General features: G+C 38.9%; 1 protein-coding gene across 1 annotated transcript in view; it reads right to left on the reverse strand.

Annotated features, from left to right (window-relative positions):
• Nucleotides 1-21,852, reverse strand: part of PARD3B (par-3 family cell polarity regulator beta) — a 313,146-nt gene that overhangs the window by 165,632 nt on the left and 125,662 nt on the right. Inside the window, exons 3-4 of the mRNA XM_042474689.1 lie at nucleotides 15,462-15,633; nucleotides 2,948-3,057 (exon numbers count right to left, since the gene is read on the reverse strand). Coding sequence (XP_042330623.1) covers nucleotides 2,948-3,057; nucleotides 15,462-15,633 — 282 coding nt within the window. The remainder of the gene's footprint in view (nucleotides 1-2,947; nucleotides 3,058-15,461; nucleotides 15,634-21,852) is intronic.

Raw genomic sequence — 21,852 nt, forward strand, 5'->3', positions numbered from 1 at the left:
AACATTACCTTTAAACAAGCAAACATGACACACAAACAAACATTTCAATACTTCAAAAACACATTTTTGAATTCTATCAAGAATATGTGGGCAAGTACAAACCACTTTCCAATTTGACCAGACTAAAAATAGTGCCAAGAAAAATACTACTGACAGAGATACCATCGTTTTGAAAACACAGTCACATATAACATTTCCATCTTTAGCTATGGCATAATTGAACAGCTGGAAGTACAAATTCTACAACTATTAATTCACACTGGGTCAACAATATTCGATCCATGTGTGTGATTTAACAGTTTAAAATTTAAATAGAGCTGTTTCAAAGGGAGCCCCCTCTTCTTTAAAGAAAATGTCCATTGTGAGCTGTTGTTTTTCACCAGAAGAATGACTGATACAGTTTTATCTCTAATATAATCTTTTGAACTGCAGCACTGTTTCATCTCCAAACATACCCATCCACATGAAATTATGTTCTGTATTATCAATTGGATACATGATACATATTATGTTAATGTGAAAATACTTAATCACAATAGCTAACACTTCAAAATTACAATTAGCAGTATAAGAACCAGAGGCTTGACCTTTAAAAAAAAAAAAAGAACTTGAAACAAAAAAAATGAGCTTCTGATTAACCACTCTTTTTCAAATTTACTAATACAAAATCTAGCTGTATTATACACTTGTCCCCTCACATTCGCTGGGGTTAGGGGCACAGGACCCCTGTGAATGTGGAAAAACCACAAACAACAAAAACACTATGTTTTCACCTGAAAGAACACCTCTCTAGGAATCTCTAGGTTCTCCAGTGCAACTCTGTGACCAACATCTGACAGACAATGACCACAGAATTATGCAGGAGGTGCGACAAAGGCCTAATGGAGTGTTCTCTCTAGGAATCTCTAGGTCCTTCAGTCCGACATTTGGTTTACCAAAGAGTTGTGCTGGAGGACCTAGATATTCCTGGAAAGAACATGAACATGTTACAGTGGGCCCCCAGTATCTGCGTGGGATCTTTTCCAGATCCTCCCATGGATGGCAAAATCTGTAGATGCTCAACTCCCATTGACTGTCTTAAATGGTGGTGTGACAACATGGCCATACCACCATTGGAGACAATGGTACTTTGGAGGAGCTGCCTCCTCCTCCTCTTTCCCCCATGCCTCTTCTTCCTCCCCTTTTCTCCTCTTCCTGCCTCCATCTCTTCCCTACTGCCACTTCCTCCCCTACCCTGCGTCCTCCCTGCCACCATACTGTGCAGCCGCTTCCTCCTCCTCCTCCTCAGGTCGCAATGGCTGTTCAAGGCTCGCCTGCCAGACCTCCGTGTCAGGCTGAAAAAGGCTTGCATAGCCAGCCCACCTTGCTCCTTCTTTTCCCTCACAAACTCCCTCTGCCTCGCTTGACTGGCTCACCGCAGCCAGCTGCAGCACGCATGCACACAAGGAGTGGGAGGTGAGGGAGAGAAGCTCACTCCTCTTGCATAAGAGGAGCCACCCTGCCTGAGATGGGTGTGCATGCTCGATAAGAGGAGAAAGGGGAGAAGGAGGAAATAACGGTTACGCCAGCCTCCCACTTTTCAGCATAAAGAGAACAAGCCAGCACAAAGACACATGCTGACTTGGTTGGTGCACACTCCCGTCATGGCCTTCAACGGCACCCTTCTTCCTCTTCATCCTCCTCGCTTCTGCTGCACCATGCCACGTAGCCCCTTCCTCTTCCTCCTCCTCTTCCATCTCGTTCTCCTCCCTGCTGCCCTACTGCTCCACCCCTTCCTCCTACTGCTCTGCCCCCAAGATGTTCAAATTCGCAGATCGCAAGTCCATGGATAAAGAGGGCCCACTGTAAGAAAGTCTGTGAATAATCAAATCCGCAAAAGTCAACACTGCAAATGTGGAGTATATTCTAAGTGAGACTGAAATACCCTATCTTAGTGCAGGCATAGGCAACTTGCCAAGGCTACTCAGTTCTGGAACAGGTAGTCTTCCCCACATTTGTTTTTTAAAAAATGGAATAGTCCTTCCTAAATTTGATTTTTTAAAATTTAATTTAATTGTATGCTTTTTGGCTTTTCCAGGGAAAGTTGAGAGGCAACGTTGCCAGGTTTTCAGCACAGGCTAATGCAACTTAAGACCTGGAAAGGCCATCCTTAAAACCTGGAAGCCTTTTAGTTTTGAAAAAGGTTCATTGTTTTCAAATAGGCAAAATTACACCCTCAAGGGCCCTACACATTAAAGGGGGTCTTTTAAAGTGAAAAATAAAATTATGGGAATGAAGCCACGAGCCTGAATCTGCAGGATCTATGCAGTGTAATGAAAGATAGAAGTCTTGGAGATGTCTCATTCATAGGGTTGGCATGATTCAGGGCCAACTCAAAGGCAATTAACAACAATAATTGCCATCAAATCAGTAAGGGCTGATCATTGCATTTAGAAAGTTACACAAACACCAAGGAAAATGATTTTCTGTAAATTCAATAATAGCTGAAAGCAAGCATTCCATTTTATAATTTTATTATTCCCTACAAAATCCCACCCAAACTTCCCCAAAATCCATAGTTGCGTCCCGTAGGTGGAATGCACCTTCATCTTTCATACCCATCTCTAAGAACCTTTCTACAGGTTCTTTCTAAATTGTCTTCTTGAACAGTGGAGTTGTGTTTATATGAGGTTTAAATAAAATGGCACCAAGACACTGTCCAATTTCCAGGTGACTCCACCTTCCTACCACTGCCTCAAATATCCCAGCCTCCATTGTTCAGAAAGGCTTCCCATTCAGTGTTTGTGGTCATGGAGAAGATAAGGAGCCACAGGTATGAGAAAAAGAAAGTGAGAGGTGGAGATATGCAAGCAGCTGCTTACCCATGCAATTCCTGAATGCAACTCATAATATCAAAGGAACCTAATATTGGTAGGAACAATATTAGAATTTAGAACAAGATACTTACTGGCACAGAGGTCTTCAGAACATGGTCACTGGTCTGTGAAGCACCTGCAGGTAAGTCAGGAGGTGGCCCCAATGTCGGATCACTGCTCCTTCTTACTAAAAGTGGAGTTCCTAAAAACAAAAGCAATGAAGAATAGAAATATTACACCACAAAATCTAATTAACTGCCATACTTTTCCATATATTCATGGACTCTAATACAGTTACACAACAAGTTCACATGTCTCCAGAAAGACTTTTTCTTTTCTTTTTTTAAAAAAAAGACTCATGTCCTAGAATCTCAAATGTTAGTCAGCAGAACAAGGACTTCTCTTTTACAGGAGTAAATGACATCTTGCAAAACATCCAGCCATTGCTGAATTTTACCACTACAGAGAAGAACTCTCTCTCTCTGGCTTTGCTTCGCGAACGAAGATTCAGGATCTTCGAGAGAAGAACTAGAAACTATGGAATTTCAAAATATGACATAGATTGATGCAGTTCAACTTCTTTCCATGAGTCCCAGAATTTCAGAAGTTAATAGTGTTCCCTAAATAATTCTTGGTTTATAATTTATACATAAACTTTAATTTTATCTAATGTATATTTATTTATTCATTTATTGCATTTGCAGTTGGCTAGAGTATTAGTACACACTTTATACGTATAGTCCTCACATTAATTCATATTTTTATTATTGTCAGTGTACATTAGATCATATTTATCTTTAAGACCAGCAAAAACCTCTTTAGAAAGGCATCCACCATGCTGTTTCCACTGAAATCTCGTGGCACTAAAACAAACAAACAAACAAACAGACCAAAAAATACTCATCTTTCTTCCAGCTAATGTGGTAAACGCAGGTTTATTGGTCTTTCAAAATCCTAACTGAAACTTTAGAGATGATTTTTCCCCTTCAACTGTTTCCAAATTAATGTATTCCTGGAGCAAGGCCAAGAATGTAGACTAATTAGCTCAAAAGGATTTCCTGTCGTTTGCAAAAGACCAGATATAGAATGATCTGTAGCATTACCTAGATTACTACAAAGTTCATTGTTCAATATATAACATGCATCTAGCATGGTTAATATAAGGCAAAGTTTATTCAGACTGTTTCTCAAATCAAACTTTGCAATCATAAACAGACAAGTCTTGATTCCATAACCTTTATCTCACATTTCATTTTGGCAAAATATTTCGGTTCCTAACCTCAGCTTCTCTCTTTTATTTTACAGGTACTACTTGGGTATTACTGACAGGCTAACAAAGCAATTACCACCCTTACCTTTTAGGGTATAATTTGTAAGACAAATATTCTATTGATTGGGTGAGTTACAAAAGGAAATCAAGTGCTAATGCCAAGGGGCAATTTTCTGGTTAAACCATTATTTTATGCCTTTCTCCTGAAGTGATTCATCCTACATATACACTTCCTGTCCCTCTGAGCTTCTTCCATGCTAGATATTCTATTGAAAAGCTTAGGGTGCCAGGGACCAAGACATGCAGTGGAAAAAAAATCTACTTCATCTTGCTTTACAAACAGAGGAACTGGTGGCAGCTCTAATTACCCATTACATGCCAAGTACTACACACTGACAAACTTTTTTTAATTGCAGAATAAAGCCGACTTTCTATAAAATCTAAGCTTGGCTTTAATTATCTGGAAGTCATTGTGTCAAATTGCATTAAACAGCAAGTACTGATCTATTCTAAAAACAGGGGTGGAAGCTGCAATAAAAGAAATGGCAAAAAACCCCAGGACTCCAGGAACAGATGATATTGCAATAGAACATATATTGGACATATATTTTCACACACACCCACCCACACTTTCCTCTAGTGTTTGCCTTTGCTTTTTCACTTAAAGTGCTCAAGATTGTTGTCTTCCTCATATCTCTAAGTACCTCTGACAGAACAAAATTCCAATACAGCTGATAACACTCAATTCCATGTAGTCAGAAAAGCATGTTTTCGCGTGGACCCTAAAATGTATCTTCTGAATATAGTAGAAGAGCTTAATGTGGAAAGATAGGAAGGAAAATTGATATTTCTAGCTATATGTGCTGCCAGGATCACATATGCAAGATACTTGAAATTAGAAGAAACTCTGTCATTAGAAGAATGGAAACTCAAACTATATGATCTGTATGAAATGGATAAACTATCCTTCCTCTCAAAAAATAAGACATTATCAATCTTTTATAAAGAATGGAGTTCATGGGTTACCTATGTTCAATTGGATGAAAAGGAATCCAGATATATAGCGCTATTAGAATAAAAGTGGACTTTAAAAGGATTAAATATAAGACATAGATGGTTAGCTTTATGAATACGTATATACTCTTGAACAATATAAGGTCTTGTGTTTTGGTTGTTCTTTTCTTTTCCAATATATACCAACGTATGCAGTTTAAGTTAATTATAAATTGAAGGACGTGGGGAGGAATGACAATATAAATATATAAGAGTAGATAGATAACTGATGGAGAATAGAAAATATATTAAACATATAAGTTCAAGAATAAGGAAATAAATTGGAACGTCAAATACAGATAAGGGTTGGCAGTGGGATATATCTAATAGAGGATTAAGATTCTGAAGATATTAAATTATAAGACATTAAGAGTTTGTGATTAGTAAATATTGATCTTTGAAAATCACTTGTGCAGCTGAGGAAGTTATGATGAGGTTTGTATATATGTTTAATGATAATATTATGTGTTTGTATGTTATATGTTATAATGATTTGTCAATAAAAAAATTTTTTAAAAAAAGAAAAGCATGTTTTTGCTCATGACAGTTACTTAGTTCCCCTCTCTTTAACTTGACCCAAGTTCTGCTTCAGTAGATGAAAAAGATTTGCCTATAGGTTTAATTCTATAGAAAGCTGGTTTTTCTTTTTGGAGCCATTACATCTTATCATATACTCATGATTACCATAGATGTTCATTAAGTTCAGAACTGGGGCTTTGAAAATCAAGTTCTCCAGCCCATTCTGTTACGAAGCTAAATTCTCAGCATCTCCCTCCTCTTCCATCCAAACATTAGGTAGCAGTAACAGTGTATCTAATCTTCTTTTTTCTCCAAATAATTCTAGATACCCAGAAAACTGGCAGAATACCTTTGTCCCAAATCTATCCATGTAAAAGCTGAAGAGTAGCCCTTCCAACATTACTATTCTCCTATCTCCTAGCAATGCTAACCTTTTGACCATTTTTGATCTGCCCAAATTCAGATGCTACAAAAATAATCTATTGCTCCACCTACAAAACTAGATTGAAGCCACTCTACCTATGATTGGCACATTACAGACCGGCTGAAAACGGTGGTCTGGCGGCGCCTCCGCTTGCTCCGTGAGGCAGCCACAGTTTACATACCGTGCGGCTCCCTGGTGGAATAAAAAGAAGCCTCAAAATGGCGCTTCTTCTCGCGGCGCGCTAATGACGCCGCAAGGCGCCAATGGCACACTCACGACGCACATCTGCGACATCAAAGTGGTGATGCCTGTGTAGAACGGGCGCCGCCATTTTGTACGTGCCAAGTGCATACTAGGGTTAGGAGCATCAGGAATGGACGCCCCTTTCTAACCCTAGTACGTGCTCGGCATGTACTTTCGGTGCATCTGTAATGCGCCATTGTTAAGTTTTATCATCACCCCCTTTTCTCTAAAGGTTACTTCTTTACCTCTTTCTCCAGCATCTTGTTTTAAACAATGGCCAGCTAAGTGCTTCTAGAAAGCCTAAGAAAGCAATATCAGAACAGAAGCTCTACTTCACTATATGTCCACCACATATGCTATTTAGTGACATACGCTGCCTCTGAGAATGGAGAATTCACTTAAGCTGTCATGGTGGCAGCAGAAGCTTCCATGGAAAAAGTCTCGATGAACCAAGTAAAGGAGAATGTGATTGGGAGAAAGTGACAGGAGATACAGTCAAAGCAAAAAGCAGGAAATTCTCTTTATGTATCAGGTTAGTTCTGTGTACATGTAACCTAGTATAGCTTGTTCTTCTTGCCAGCAAATAATGTCCTGCATCAAACAAATAATCTTTCCCATTACCAGTTGCCCAATCTTTTTTACTTGAAGATAAAACCTGTGTACTTCTGCATGCAAACATATTCACGCTACAGTTTTTGTGGGGTTTTTGGGCTGTGAGCCCATGTTCTAGAAAAGTTTATTCCTAACATTTCACCAGCAGCTGTGACTGGCATCATCAGAGAATGCTGGCATGGATGAGAGTGAAGTATATATACTGTTGATTGAGAGGAACCGATTTGCATGTTAATCTGTGTATTGTTCTACTGTTGAATGGCAAGGCCTACAGGGTGTCCAGTTACTTAATGATCCATTGTCTGCTGGGAAACCCCCCCCCTCACCCTAGGTGGTTTTTATTTGTATTTGCTGGGTCTTGATTTTGGTGTTTTTCAGGACTGGTAGCCAAACTTTACCTACTTTAAGAATTTCTTCTTTCCTGTTGAAGTTGTCCAGGTGTTTATGGATTTCAATGGCTTCCCTGTACATTCTAACTTGATAGTTGTTGGCATGGTCCAGAATTTCAGTGTTCAGATAGGGCTATGCTTATTATTGCTATTCACCTGTCCCATCCTTGCCATGGTCCTTCTCTACCTGTACATAATATACTAAGATTTTAAATAAAGCTAGTGAACCTCCAGCCCAGAGGCATCATGCATCAACATGACCTGTGCAAGTTGGTTTCTTTGTTCCCACATCATCTCCTAACACTAGAAAAAAGATACTGGAAGATGAAATCCTGTTGTGTTATCACTGATTGGAGCAGAGATTCTTAGAGCTGGAGGCAACCTTTCTGCAGAAATGCATAAGACAATCACACTATGCCTCTCCCTACAAAGAGAAAGGGGTCCAAATGTCACCAAGAGATGCAGTGGAGAACTGGATGCAGGTTGCTTCAATGGAGAGCTGGATGCAGGTTGCTCCTAGAAGTCAGTTCAATGTGCAAGTCCACTCTTGCTTAAAAGTATGCATCAAGTACTTAAAGAGGCTATGGTCAGATTAAAGACATGATAAAGGCTTTTCCCCTTTTTTTCATACATGATGAAGCCTAATCTTCAAAGCCTAATCTTCGAAGAGATATTGAGCCTATGACTCTAACCAAGCCAGAAAATCAGAGGAGAACGAGTCCACAATACTGAAAATATCAGTGTCTAAATGTACCAGCTTTTATGTATAATGGGCACAGCAAACTTTGTTACAGGCTTCAAAAGATCCTTCAGGAGTTTCTGACACAAAATATGTAGGTACATGCATAATACAATAACATTTAAATCCAGAAAAATATTGATACCTTTATTGGAAAACCAAAATGCGCAAAATACACGATACAGGTTTTCAATGCACCATGGGCTTCTTCATCAGGCAAAGGTATTAAAAATCATACAGGATGGGTTGTGTGTGTGTGTGTGTGTGTGAAAGAGAGAGAGAGAAAGAGAGATGTTAGTCACAGGTCTGCATTTTGTCAAAATGTTGTTGTTCTGAGCTGAGATGGTATGGAGGAATACTATGCAAGCAGGTCCTTCCTCCTTCTGGCTATACGACACTGGAAACAAAGCACTTCAAAGTCCAAGAGATAAAATTTAAATTCCATAAGCAATGATAAAAGGTACTTCCTCTGAGATCCAAGAAGCTTCTGTCCCTTGGGAGTTCCCAACCTCCTTTGTTAGGCAAAGGGAGTTGTGACCTCACAAGGAATGGAGATAGCTTGAATCCCAGAGGAAGTGCCTTTTTGTTAGGCAAAAGAGATTGTGACTTCACAAAAGATGGAGATGTCTTGGATGTAGATGAGGAAGACATTGAAATAGTTCAAGATTTTTCCATATCTTGTCTCAGTCATTAATCAGAGTGGAAACTGCAGTCAAGACAGCAGAAGATATCAGGGCTTGAAAGGGCAGTTATAAATGAAGTAGACAAGATCCTGAAGTGTAAAGATATATAATTGAATACTATATTTAGGATTGCCATCGTATTTCCCATTTCTATGTATAGTTGTGAAAGCAGCACAGTGAAGATAGCTGATAGGAACAAAATCAACTCCTTTGAAATGTGGTGCTGGAGAATAGTTCTATGGATTCAGTAGACTGCTAAAAAGATAAACAGATGGATCCTAGAGCAAATCAAGCCCAAACTCTGAGGATGTCATACTTTTGCATATCATAAGAAAGGACTCACTAGAAAAAACAATAAAGCAAAGTGGAGGGCAATAGGAAGAGAGGAAGACCACATTCCAGATGGACAGACTCAATCAAGCCATAGCCCTGAATCTGCAAGATCTGATCAGGGTGGCTGAAGATGGAGCGAGTTGGGGATCTCTCATTCATAGAGTCACCATAAGCCAAAGTCAACTTTAAAGCAATTAACAACAACAATCAAAGCTTTACACTGGGGTGGGCCACCAACAGTTGTCAGAATGCAATTCCCAACATTTCTTACCAGCGGCTATGCTGAGAATTGCAGTCCAATAATATCTGGAATGCTACATTCTGACTATTCCTGTTTTAAACAAAAAACATTTTAAATATCACTTCTCCTAGTAGGCGCTCTGAGTATTCTTAGTGTGTGCACCCCCATGGTATAGTTGTTTGAGCATTGGATTATGACTCTGGAGACCAGGGTTCAATTCCCAGCTTGGCCATGGAAATTTACTGGATGACCTTGGGCAAGTCACTCTCTCTCAGCCTCAAGGAAAGGAAATGGCAAACTTCATCTGAACAAATCTTGCCAAGAAAACCCCATAAAGGGATCACCACACTTTATGAGTCACTGTAACTTGGAAATGATTTGAAGACACACAACAAGGCACAACATGCACACACCTAGAAAACGCAAGTGAACCGTGTCCCAAGGTATGTCCTCACTTGCAAGTATCAAACACTACAAGTGTTTGAATTTCTAAGAGCAAAGTACATAAAGTAAACCAGTTCCCCCTATCACACATGGCACTGCCCAACGTATAAAAGAATATCTTGGGAACATGGATGAAAAACTTATAGTGGTTTATTAACAGTGACCAAAGACTATGCAAAGAAGTGATCAGCATGGAGATTTTTCATTCTAATCACGCCTTCATTCCTCTGTACTTAGTCTCATATCTTTTCTAATTAAAACCACCCTCCAACACTTTGTTTTTCAAAAATTTCCTAAGCAGGGTCAGCTCACCCATAATTTAGCAAGTCAGATTGTATTCCAGTCATGTATAAATAGGACAAGACATTTTCATTTGCATTATGGATTTAAACTGTTATAGTGGAGGGCAGAAATGAGTTGCAGAGATGTAAACAATTGCAGAATATTTATTAACACCAAGATATAGAAGCCAGAGATCAGCCAGTCTGGTTTTCAGAACCAAGATGTGTTCTAATTCTGTTCCTCAAACACATACAAAAAGCGAGTAGACCAGAAAAGTCTTTGAACAAGCTGTCATTAATAGTTACACATAAAATAATGATTTCCTAGTTATCAAAGTTTTTCTTCTTAGAGTTCCACAAACTTGTACAGCAAAAATATCTAGTGTTGTCCAAGTGAATAGCTAAGAGTGGATGATCCTACAGCTCTATTAAAACTAGGTAGGTGCTGGCTTGAGAATGCAACCAGTGCTACAATTCCCTATTTACATACTTAAAAGTTTGTGCAGAAGTGAACAATAGAAATAGTATAAAGTCTCATTATCATTCAGGTGTGGGGTAGGCTTTTCTTCCCACTTTTCAACCCATGATGAAAGGGGTCCATTTAATTATACCCTCTGTATTTCCTGTTGTCTAGTCAGTCAGTTACCAATTCATTAGAAGGGCCATTATTTTATGTAAAGAGCAATAGGTCTCCTTATCCCTTTTGATTCTCCCACTGCCAATCCTATCATTTTATGTGTTTAATAATTCTACCTTTTAATACTACTGTCTGATAGTAGACTTTGAGCAGGTGTAAACTAACAGCATATAATTACTCAAATCACCTCTGGATCACATTTTTCAAATTGTTGTTATGCTGGATGCTTTCTGTTCCTGTGTTGTTTGGAAACTAATTAAAGGGACAAGTTGCTATTATTATTCAAAGACCAACAATTTCACATTTGAGTTCTTTTCATTAAAAACTCTCAGAAAGTTGTCATATAGACCAGGTGACTTGTACATTTTTGCCAATAAATCCTAGAACATAATTTCTTACCATCTTTATTTGACTACTTAGTCACTTTTGCTGAAAAAGTCAATTCAGGCACATGTATCTTCCCTCTATCTTCTGCACTAAGCACAGTTCATTTGGTGTCTGTGCAACCTCCCTATTCTTTTTCAGTACAGTACCTCTTTTGAATTTCACTGTTCAGTTGTCTCTGCCTTCACAGCTTTGGACAGAGTTTGGCATATTGAAAGATTTTTTTTTTATTGTTGGTGTTAATGAATTACATGTAGAAAGTTCAGCTCTGCAAGACAGCGTTAGAGTATGTGCAGTGGTGGGATCCAATACTGCCATTCTGATGACAGAAATGCTTTTGTTAATGGAACCAAAAGAGGCTAGTGATACCCTCAAAATCTGCTCTGGACAAAACCCAACACACCTCAGGGAAGATCAGGAGGGCACAAAGGTAGACAAGGTTCAAATGGGAAGTAGAATCACCCCTTCCTAGTTCCACTAATAGAAGTATTTTCATTTTCAGGTTGCATGGGGGTGAGTGAGGGGGGATGAGAAGGAAGTCTTATTACAGGACTGGATGTAAGTGTTAGGGATGATGGGAGTTGCAGCTCTTCTCCTGGCTTTCACTCTCACCCCCCTGGTCAGCGGAAGAACAACCAGTTTGACCAGTAGCTCTGAGTATTGGCTGAAGATGTCTTCCAATCTTCTCTGGAGTCTGCTGGTTCTTGTTCAGCTCTCAAGACACCAGTCAACACAGTAGTCTTCTTAAAAAGATCTACTTTTATTCTAATATATACACTATGCACAAAACAATTCACTACTCACAAAACTCACACTACTATACTCCTCAATACCCACACAAAGTATTGCCATACATTATTGCTTATATAGACATTTGTCTCTCTATTCATTATACAGTTGCCATCTCCTGGGCGTGTACATATATTATGATTGACCTACCATACTTGGCTCAATCTAGACCTCACATTGCATCATACATTACTGTCCACTCAATGACTTTCATGTGATATCAATTTGCACCTTTTCACTTTGTCATTGCCTCATATATCCTTGGCTTTCAGGACCTTCTAATTACATTACTTACAACACCTGTGTGACAATTCAATAACTTTTGCTGAGTCATGTTACTTTCAAATACATTCATATACATATTATATTTCTTGTGACTATATATCCCATGTGGCTTTTTCCTGACAGTAATTTGGTAGTGCATTGGATTTAAGACAGTATGTTTTCATTAATATTTAAGATTGTCAAAGTGTGAAGAGAAAGATAAGACAAGAGTAAACAGCTCCAAGTTCCATTTTATGGATATGATGTTGATTATGCTTTCCATAACATTTTGATTTCTCATGTTCTATAGTTCTCAACCAAAGAATTTAAGTTTCATTGTTAGAATTAATTTATTAATAATTATGCTAATTATTGAGAAGTGCCAGTTATCAAGAAGTGCCATATTTTCCTAATAAGCTCCTTCACTTTTTACCTTAAGAACCTATAAAATTATGTGGAAACTGATCAAAAACAGACTAGGATGCGGAATCTACAGTTCATATTCACAGTTCGTATTCAAACCACCAGTTTTCACAAATATTTTTGAGACCAAAGTTATATCCTTTACTTACACCACAGTGGTTTCCTGCCACTCTACACATATTATAACACTGGTTAATACAGGATGCTCTTGACCAGTTTATCATATCTCCTTTCTGGTTCCCAGCCAGCATCACAGTACATTCCAAAATTCCCTCCACCATTCGCGTAGTTATGAATCCACCCTGGTCATAGGCAACTTCTTTCCTCCTGCCTTTATCCTCAGTCACCATAGTTAAAGCTGAACTTGTCACCTTACTATATCCACAAGTTTTGTATTTCTATAGTCTGATTAGTCGGCCCTTCTTATACATGGATTTTTTTATACACAGATTAAAGCATCCGCAGTTTGAAAATGTTCAAAAAAAGTATAAATTTCAAATATCAAACCTTGATTTTCCAATTTTTATAAGGGACTCCATTTTGCTATGCCATTATATTTAATGGGACTTGAGCATCCACAGATCTTGTTATCCACGAGGGATCCTGGAACCAAACCCCAGCGTATAACAAGGGTCCGCTGTATAAAGGTCCTTCCTGGACACCAATTCACTCCGTGCTTCTGGTGAAGCAGACCAAGGTTACATCTGCACTGCAGAAACAATCCAGTTTGACACCACTTTAACTGTCATAGTTCAATGCTGTGGAATTCTGTTAATTGTGGTTTTGTGAGACAATCAGCTTTCTCTGTTAGAGAGCTCTAGTACCACAGCAAACAACAATTCACAGAATTCAATAGCATTGAGTCATGGCAGTTAAAGTGGTGTGAAACTGAATTACTTCTACAATGCATATGCAACCTAATTCTACAAAAGTGTATGCAACAATGTATTTCATTCAGTCTCAAAGCTGCTACAAGATCTCTTTGCATACCATTTATGCTGACATACCGAAATACAACAGAGTAAGTCAAGGACAAAGCAAACAGACTGAAATAAGCATAACAGGCAATGATAAATGGGAAGAAATTATTAATTCACAGCCTAAACTTTCTAAGCATAAAGTATCACTGAGGGGAAAATAGGAAAATGTGTGTGTTAAGCATGGTAAAACTTTCAGACAATAACAATGTTACTAACACTTCCTTTGATTTCAATGTTAGTTATTAAACCTTATACTGTATTGAAATAAAGAAAAAAATATCCTGAATGTCTGTTTTCCACAATTGCTTAAATTTGTTTTATTAGGCTATTGTGGGGAAGAGTTTCTGAAGTTTTTGTAGCCATTCCATGTTGTTTTTATCAGCTTTATTGGCACTGGTGAGTAAGCAATGCTGGATCATGTTCTGTGTTTTTCACATGCTATTGCCCTTCAAGATAAAAGTTTTTTTAAAACAAAAAACAAACAAACAAAAACTACAGAGAGGAATGATTATCAGAACTACTTGAAAAAATCCACAAAATCTGAAACTGCTCACATAATTCAGGTTTCTATTAATATCTATTTCTTTTCTACATTTCTACAGCAGGGGACATGCTTTTAAGCTAAAATTTAATAGACATTTTTCCTTGTGTGGCATTTGGATTGTAAACCTGAGGGCAGAAAATTGTCAGATTAACAATCTGACAGCCTTTGTGGCTGAAGAGATGGATATAAATACTCTAAACAAACAAACAGTAGGCAGTAGGAAAAGAGGGAGACGGCATTACAGATTGCAGGACTTTAGAAGGGCTGTTGATAAGAGGGTGACTTGGAGAACTGTCATTCATAGGGTTACCATTAAGACAAAATCAATGTGATGGCAATGAACAACAACCAAAAACGTTATTTTTCAGATGCATTTTAAATAGTCCAGACTGTTTATGAAACCATATCTCCATATATGAACCAGCTAGAGCCCTAAGATCCTCAGGAGAAGGATTTCACTCGGTCCCGCCACCATCCCAGGCTCGCTTGGTGAGGATACGAGAGACAGCCTTTGCAGTGGCTGTTCCCACCCTCTGGAACTCCCTTCTGCGGGAGGCTAGACTGGCTCCCTTCCTGATGGCCTTTTATCAGCAAGTAAAAACATTCTTATACATGCAGGCTTTTTAAAATCATGCAGGCCTGGTTTTATTGAGAGGGGGCTTGTTTTAGATTATGTTTTTAATTTTTGTATGTTTTAAATGTTAACCTTGTAGTGTTTTAATTAGTTTGGTTTTTAATTAGGTTGTTTTTAAAAATTCTGTTTTAGCGTGTTTCTAGACTGTGAGCTGCCTTGGGTCCCTTTTTGGAAAAAGACGGCATAGAAATAAAATAAATAGAAAAAATTAAAAAACTTATTTTAAAAAAACCCATAAAATTAAAAAATGCACCAAATTCTCCCCCCCCCCCCCAAAAAAACCCCAAAACCAAAAAATAACTCCCCCCTGGGCAGTTTAAAGGTAGAGAAGTAACTTTTACATGTTGTACAAAAATATTGACCTTTCAAGCCTTTAGTTTCTGTTCTTTTTCTTTCTTTCAGCAAAAGTAGTGTTATTGCACCTTCACTGCACCAAAATGTAATCTGTTCCATGTAACATTAATACTCGTAACACATTATTTCTGACATCTGGGAGACCACTGCCAAGGAAGTGATCCCAAGCTGCTGTAGTTGGAATTTGGAGTAAGGTAATGACCAATGGAATCAATATGGAGGCAGCAAAACTTAAACAAACACATTCCTTCATGTGCATTTTGATAGCAGATGTTGGCAATGAAGCCTACAATGCAGACACAGTACATATCTCCAAGCTAGACTAATGACCATCTATCTATCTATCTATCTATCTGGAGCACATACCTAGTTTCAGAGCTGAAGGTGTCACTTCAATCTCTCCTCCAATTGGCTGAAATACAGCCAGCTGAGCAGCTACGTCAGTTTCAAAAGCATCTGGGCTGTTTCCATCAGTCAAACTGCCACTGGTGTCATCAGACTTAGGCAGTGAATCTTGTTCATCATATACGGCAATCAGCTGTAAAAAGGAGAGAGAGAGTATTTTATGAAATGTGCAACATAGGACACCTTTATGAAAGCACAGAAACACCTCATGATCATTCAGAACCAAACAAATGTATGTCAGAGTGTGTGCCTGCCACAGAGTTTTCTTGTCTGCTTGTTTCTTGATGTGAGTGTTCCTAAAAAAAAGGTGTTTCCAAAGGGTCTACAGGGCTCTCTGGAATTGGCTGTGATCGTATTTTATTTTAAAATGTATATTCATTTATCTTAAAAGTAACTAATAGCAGATGACAAACAAAATTACTAAAGCAACAAGCAGGAAAAAAGGCAAGAGATATCAGAGTAGCAAACAGAGATTATACAACAGATTATACAAGAGATTATTCCCAGGCATTGCATAATTGTCACTTGCTATTTGATGTTCTTTTGTTGCCTGTTTTATTGAATCATTTCCTGTATTGCTATGTATTTTATATGTATTATCCTACTAGAGAGGCCCCTTCCCCCCCACCACTCCCTTTGTGTCGTGTCTTGTTAGATTGTAAGCCTGAGGGCAGGGAACCGTCCAATTAAAAAGATTGTATGTACAGCGCTGTGTAAATTTACAGCGCTTTATAAATAAAGGTTAATAATAATAATAATAACAACAACAACAACAACAACATGTTGCCATATCAGCAGAAACCTGGGGGGGTCACAACAAGCAAAAAACAGCCCATAAACAGCCCACACAGAAGGGCAGAACAAGAGAATTAAAATTTAGATCCCTAAAACACCTTAAAGATTCAGGTTTCCTTCTTTTTCTTGTAATGTGTCCAGTGTTAGGGACAGCTGGGTCTCTGTGAGCAAAGAGTTCTATATGTTTGGCAAAAATGCTGAGAAGGCCCTGTCCCTTGCAGAGCCCACTCCCTCTCTCAAAAATTATCAGCCACAAAATAAGGACACAACCAGTGAAAAACAACCAATATCATACCCTGTGGAGCAAAACACAAGAACTTTTTAAAATTTGAAAGACAATCCAAACATATCAAAGAGATTTGTAAAATATCAAAGTACTGAATTCTAAGAAAGGAAACATACCAATAACAAATGCAAAGATTCACACAATATACAAAAGGAAACAGATAGATTCATCTGCCAATATACAATATAAAAAGCAGACTACTGAAGCATAAACCAAGTTGTTCCCATAGTTTAAAAGGGGCACACACAGTATAAGGGCAACAAGAATGGAAAATGTTCAAGTTTACTTCAGGTTGGAAACTTACAACAATCCAAAGAGGAACAGGTCATTTAATTATACAACAGTGCTACAATGCAAAGAAGTGCTCTACTATGCCATGCATAGGACTTCCCATACTGTGATACAGGGTGACAATACAATTTAACACACAATTAATATGTGTGTTTGTGTGTGTGTGTGAGAGAGAGAGAGAGAGGGAGAGGGAGAGGGAGGGAGGGAGGGAGGGAGAATCATATACAGTTATTGCTTGAGTCTTTCTGACAGAGTAAATGAAATTAGTCCAACAGTTTTCAGCAGGATAGTGCAATGGATATTATTGAACTTATCCATCCATGAGGGTCCACTTTTGGGGGGCCTGCAGATGGCCAAAAAACATGGTCAAATTCAAAGCTTGCCAGCCTGTTGATACAAAAGATCCACTGTACTGCTAATCACAAGGGAAAAACCAGTTTACAAATGAAATTACTATGATCAGCTTTGTGTGCAAAAAAATCTTACTCTGCCTGAGGCACTGGAAATTTGCAGCACAGAGCGAATCTGAAGGGTATGATAAATGATTATATTGCCATCTATTTCTTTCGATGGCTAAATAAATATGTTACCTATGTTTGAATTACTTCCTGTCTTCCCATTCAGTTCTGCACAGCTTTAGCACCCCAAAGTAAGCTTCCCAAAAAGGTACATGCTGTCACTGAGGACACTGCAAGTGCCCAGTGAAGCAAAAAGATGGACACATTTTCTCTTGGCCATGGGTGACCATGGGCAAGTCACACTTGCCCAGTCTCAGGGGAAGGCAATGGCAAACCTCCTCCGAACAAATCCTGCCAAGAAAACCCTATGATAGTTTGCCTTAGGGATGAGATAAGTTGGAAACAACTTGAAACATACAACACCCACATATCCACACAAACAAATTAAAATTGTTTCCAAAAAGTGATACTTTAAACAACAGCAAGAGGTACCTATTTAATGGCAGCTGTTCTTTTAAAAGCAGAAGTGGTCTCATCTATCATACAAAGTGCATGTTTTGTGCATAATGTGCATAGTGCTTTGAGTTCTCAAATGCCAATCCGCCATGTCTCCACTGCCTTCCCTTAAGATGTACTAGAGATGGCAGTGGTCGTGCAAGATACTGTGTTGCCTGAAACAGACATTTTCTGTTACCATCTCCTCTTCAGCACTGCCCAACGTGCCCTTTGAAATGGCTCTGCTGCTGAATCAGTCTAATCCTGTACTGTTACCAAGCTTTGAACAGAAGCATCCATATTACCAAGCAATGTTCTTTCTCAACCAAACCCACTACCATTTCTTAGCAGATGATATAGGATATAGGTTAGCATATATGACAAATGTCTCTTAGATCTAGACCCTTACATTATTTCAATCTAGCGCAGTCACCAAAATGTCAAGATGTTTTTGCTGCTGTCAATTAGAATGATCTTGAAGGATATTAATGCAGGCAGAGGCCACTCCTCTATTTGGCCATGTAAGCTATGGGAGTCTGCTGTAAATTCCAAGCAATAACTTTATTAGAAACAGAAAAAGTAACTTGCCTTGAAATCCAGGCTGTTTCTGACCTGAGTGAGGCTACCTGCCCCTTTCTTAAGCAGAGATAATTGAATTTCTCAAGAAAACTCTGTACTGTTGCATCTGGAAGAATCTGGCACTTTAGGAAAAATCTATATAGCACTCAGACATGAACCTCTAGATCCTAGGCCAACACTGTTTTAGCTAAGTTTTGCAACAACAGAAACTCACATGTAACTCTCTTCAGATGTTCCCATAAGGGGGAGGATGAGGGGGAATGAAGAGAGAGAATGTTGCTTCATTGCATTAAAAATATGGCTGTACTATCTGATCCTCTCTGTCACTTTGAAGAAACATGTCATAATGATACACCAGGGTTAGTAAAATAATGGAACAAAGAGACAACTATTTAAGGGAAACCATTTGCCTGAAGCAATAAAGAAGGCAAAGAAAAGAACAGAGTGGAAAAATAAAGGAAGAAACAAGAGAAAAATTTAACTACTGCAAAGAAATTGACATTTTTAGGTCTTCTACTCATTTATAATTTGGTTGCAAAAAAGCATGTCAGCTCCTGTTCACAGATACACATTTTAGAACCATACATATAAATAATTAGGACAGTAACACAATGCCCCTTTTAAAATAAAGAATGCTTACTCCAAATGAGTCCTTATAATGCAATTCAAATTTGATTGCTATCAATTATACATAAATATTGCCAATAGATATAACAACTACTTTAAGGAAGAGGGTATTGGAGTACCAAAGCTGGCTTTAAAATTTTGCCTTGGCTGTCACAAGGACTTTGTTTCAGGCAGGCCCAGCATCACTGGTCAGAACAGCTTAAGGGATTCTCAGAATTGTAATGACAGATGGACTCAGTCTTTCAAGAGGTAGATTTGTCCCTTCAGGTCACTGAAAGTCAATTAACCTATGTTTAGACCAAGGCAAGACCTGCTAGCTGTCCAGAAGGAGACAATTGGGTATTGTCTGAAGACACAGCTCTTGATGAACACACACAAAGCAACTACTTCCATCTGTGAAAGCCTCCCTTAGGGAAGTGGCCAGGGTATACTTCTGCAAAAAAATGCTTTCTCATACTTGTAGCATTTTAACTTGACCTCTTTATATTCATTTTATTGCAATCTGTTTAGTTCTAGAGATGAGTATTCTAGATTTCTCCACAACCTGAAAGATGTCAAGAACAATGAAGCTTTCTTCTGTATCTGCAGGAAACTTGTGAAGTTTCCTCCTGCAATGGAGAGAAATTGTGCAGCTTTTCCATGAAAGCTATTTTCCAGAAAAATGCCATTTCCCAAAGGTTACAGAACTCTTCCAGAGTTCTCTGAAAATTGCGCAGCTTTTTGGTAAGGAAAGGACTATGTTCAGGCAGTCATGTTTGTCTTAAGATTGGTTTTTTAAAAAAAAAACTAATAATCAGCAATGGTGGACAACAAAAACACTGCACATAAAACTTCAACGCTGGACAACAAAACCATGGGTCTATTTTTTGTGCAACATTGCTGGATTTTGCATAATATTTTTGTTGTTCAACGCTGTGGTTTTTATGTAGCACATAGCAATGTTGCCCAACAAAATTGTTATGTAAAACTGCACAACAAAACTATATGGGATTTTTTTTAACTATGGCGGGTTATAGACCACCGCTTTGAAGCGGTCTGCCGCCACCGCTGTTTGCTCTGTGCAGGAGCCGCAGCAGCCATAACACGCGGCTCCCGCGCAGAGCAAAAAAGGAGCTTCAAAATGGAGCTCCTTCTTGCGGCGCCTCTGTGACATCGTGAGGCGCCGCTGGTGCATTTGCGACATCATAGGCGCCGCGACACGTCTGGACGCTATGCGTCCGATATGTAAACATGGTGGCCCCCATGTGGAAGGGGCGCCGCCATGTTGTACGTATGGAATACGTACTAGGGTTAGGGGGGTGCGGAAGCACCGCCCCTTCCTAACCCTAATACGTATTCCATACGTATTTTTTGGCGGTCTGTAACCCGCCAATGTTACTGATTTGTACAACATGTTTGCAACAACAAATGTTGTGCAGCATTGCTGTTTTCTGATGTTTCATAGTAAAAATGTTGTGCAAAATCCATCAATGTTGCAAAACAAAACCATGTATAGCTGCAGCTTTAGTCAATCCAGTTTTCTTTTTCTGCTGCATAACATTTGGGTTCCTCAACTTTCTGCAGGGCTGCAGCTGCAATGTCATACTATAGAAATACAGTATGCAATTTAATGTTGCATTCTTCTGCACTTTCCTCATGTATATATTGAAAAAACCATGTAAATAAGTGCGAGTCTCCTCCTTAGCCCTCTTTTCAGGAAGCTGTGTGGTTTTCTGTGCATATATATATATATATACACACACACACACACACACACACACACACACACACATATATATACACACACACACACACTGTGAGTGTACGCTATGACTACAAAGCTAATTATATTCTCAAGCTCTTATGCAGTTGTCAAAAAACTGCACAGGTTATGTTGTGTTGTGAACAATAAAATTTCCTTCAATTTTATGGGAACTTTTGACGTACTGTTTTAATTCTTGCCTAAGTTTCTCAAAGGGTTGCAAAATTCAAATTTGACTCTATTCCATTCTAACCTTATCTAGCTCTGTACTTAAAGTTACTGTAGACCAGTGGTTCCCAAACTGTGCCCTTTAAGAGATGTTGGACTTCAGCTCCCAGAAACCTCAGCCATACTGGCCAATAGCCTGGGATTCTGGGAGCTGAAGTCCAAAGTCCTTTAAAGAGCACAGTTTGTGGACCATGCTGTAGACTATCCTCTGTAAGGTCTGCAGCCTCCTTCATTTTGCTATGACGAAGCTGTTCAACAGCACTGACCCATATATACTGCTCTTGGATACCCTCTCTATTGAGTTAGTCAAATCTGCTATCTTCAGTATTTATGTAGAGATTTTTCAAATACCCATGTACTCTTTGGCCAAGATCCTGCATCAGAGACTGCAATGTGTAATTTTATGAAGGCAGAGTTATGTTGCTGACACAGTACACAACCATGCAAGTGCATTGCAATGATACACAAAAAGGCGCCATACACCTGATGCAGAATGGGACACAGTAGGAAACACTGCATTAGAATAGGTGTGTGTTGGGAGATTTTGCACTTCCCAGCATGTTGCACAATGGGACCACTATGAAATGGCCACACTGCTGTCTCCACTCGTGCAATGTTCTGAGAAAAGCAGCTTCTGCTGCTCTCTTGAGAATACAAACATTATGCAACACTGCAATTCAACTTTATGTGATCATCATTAGTTTAAGATAACGTGACTTCCCAACAGGGTGCTATGCATTATACTTTCAATTACACATACAGTGGGCCCTCCCCTTACACGGGGATCCATTCCGGATCCCTCTGCGTAAGGGGAAATAAGTGTATGCTGGGGCCCCTTAGAAATTAATGGGG

The sequence above is a fragment of the Sceloporus undulatus genome, chromosome 1, assembly GCF_019175285.1.
Source record: "Sceloporus undulatus isolate JIND9_A2432 ecotype Alabama chromosome 1, SceUnd_v1.1, whole genome shotgun sequence".
NCBI classification, from domain to species: domain Eukaryota; kingdom Metazoa; phylum Chordata; class Lepidosauria; order Squamata; family Phrynosomatidae; genus Sceloporus; species Sceloporus undulatus.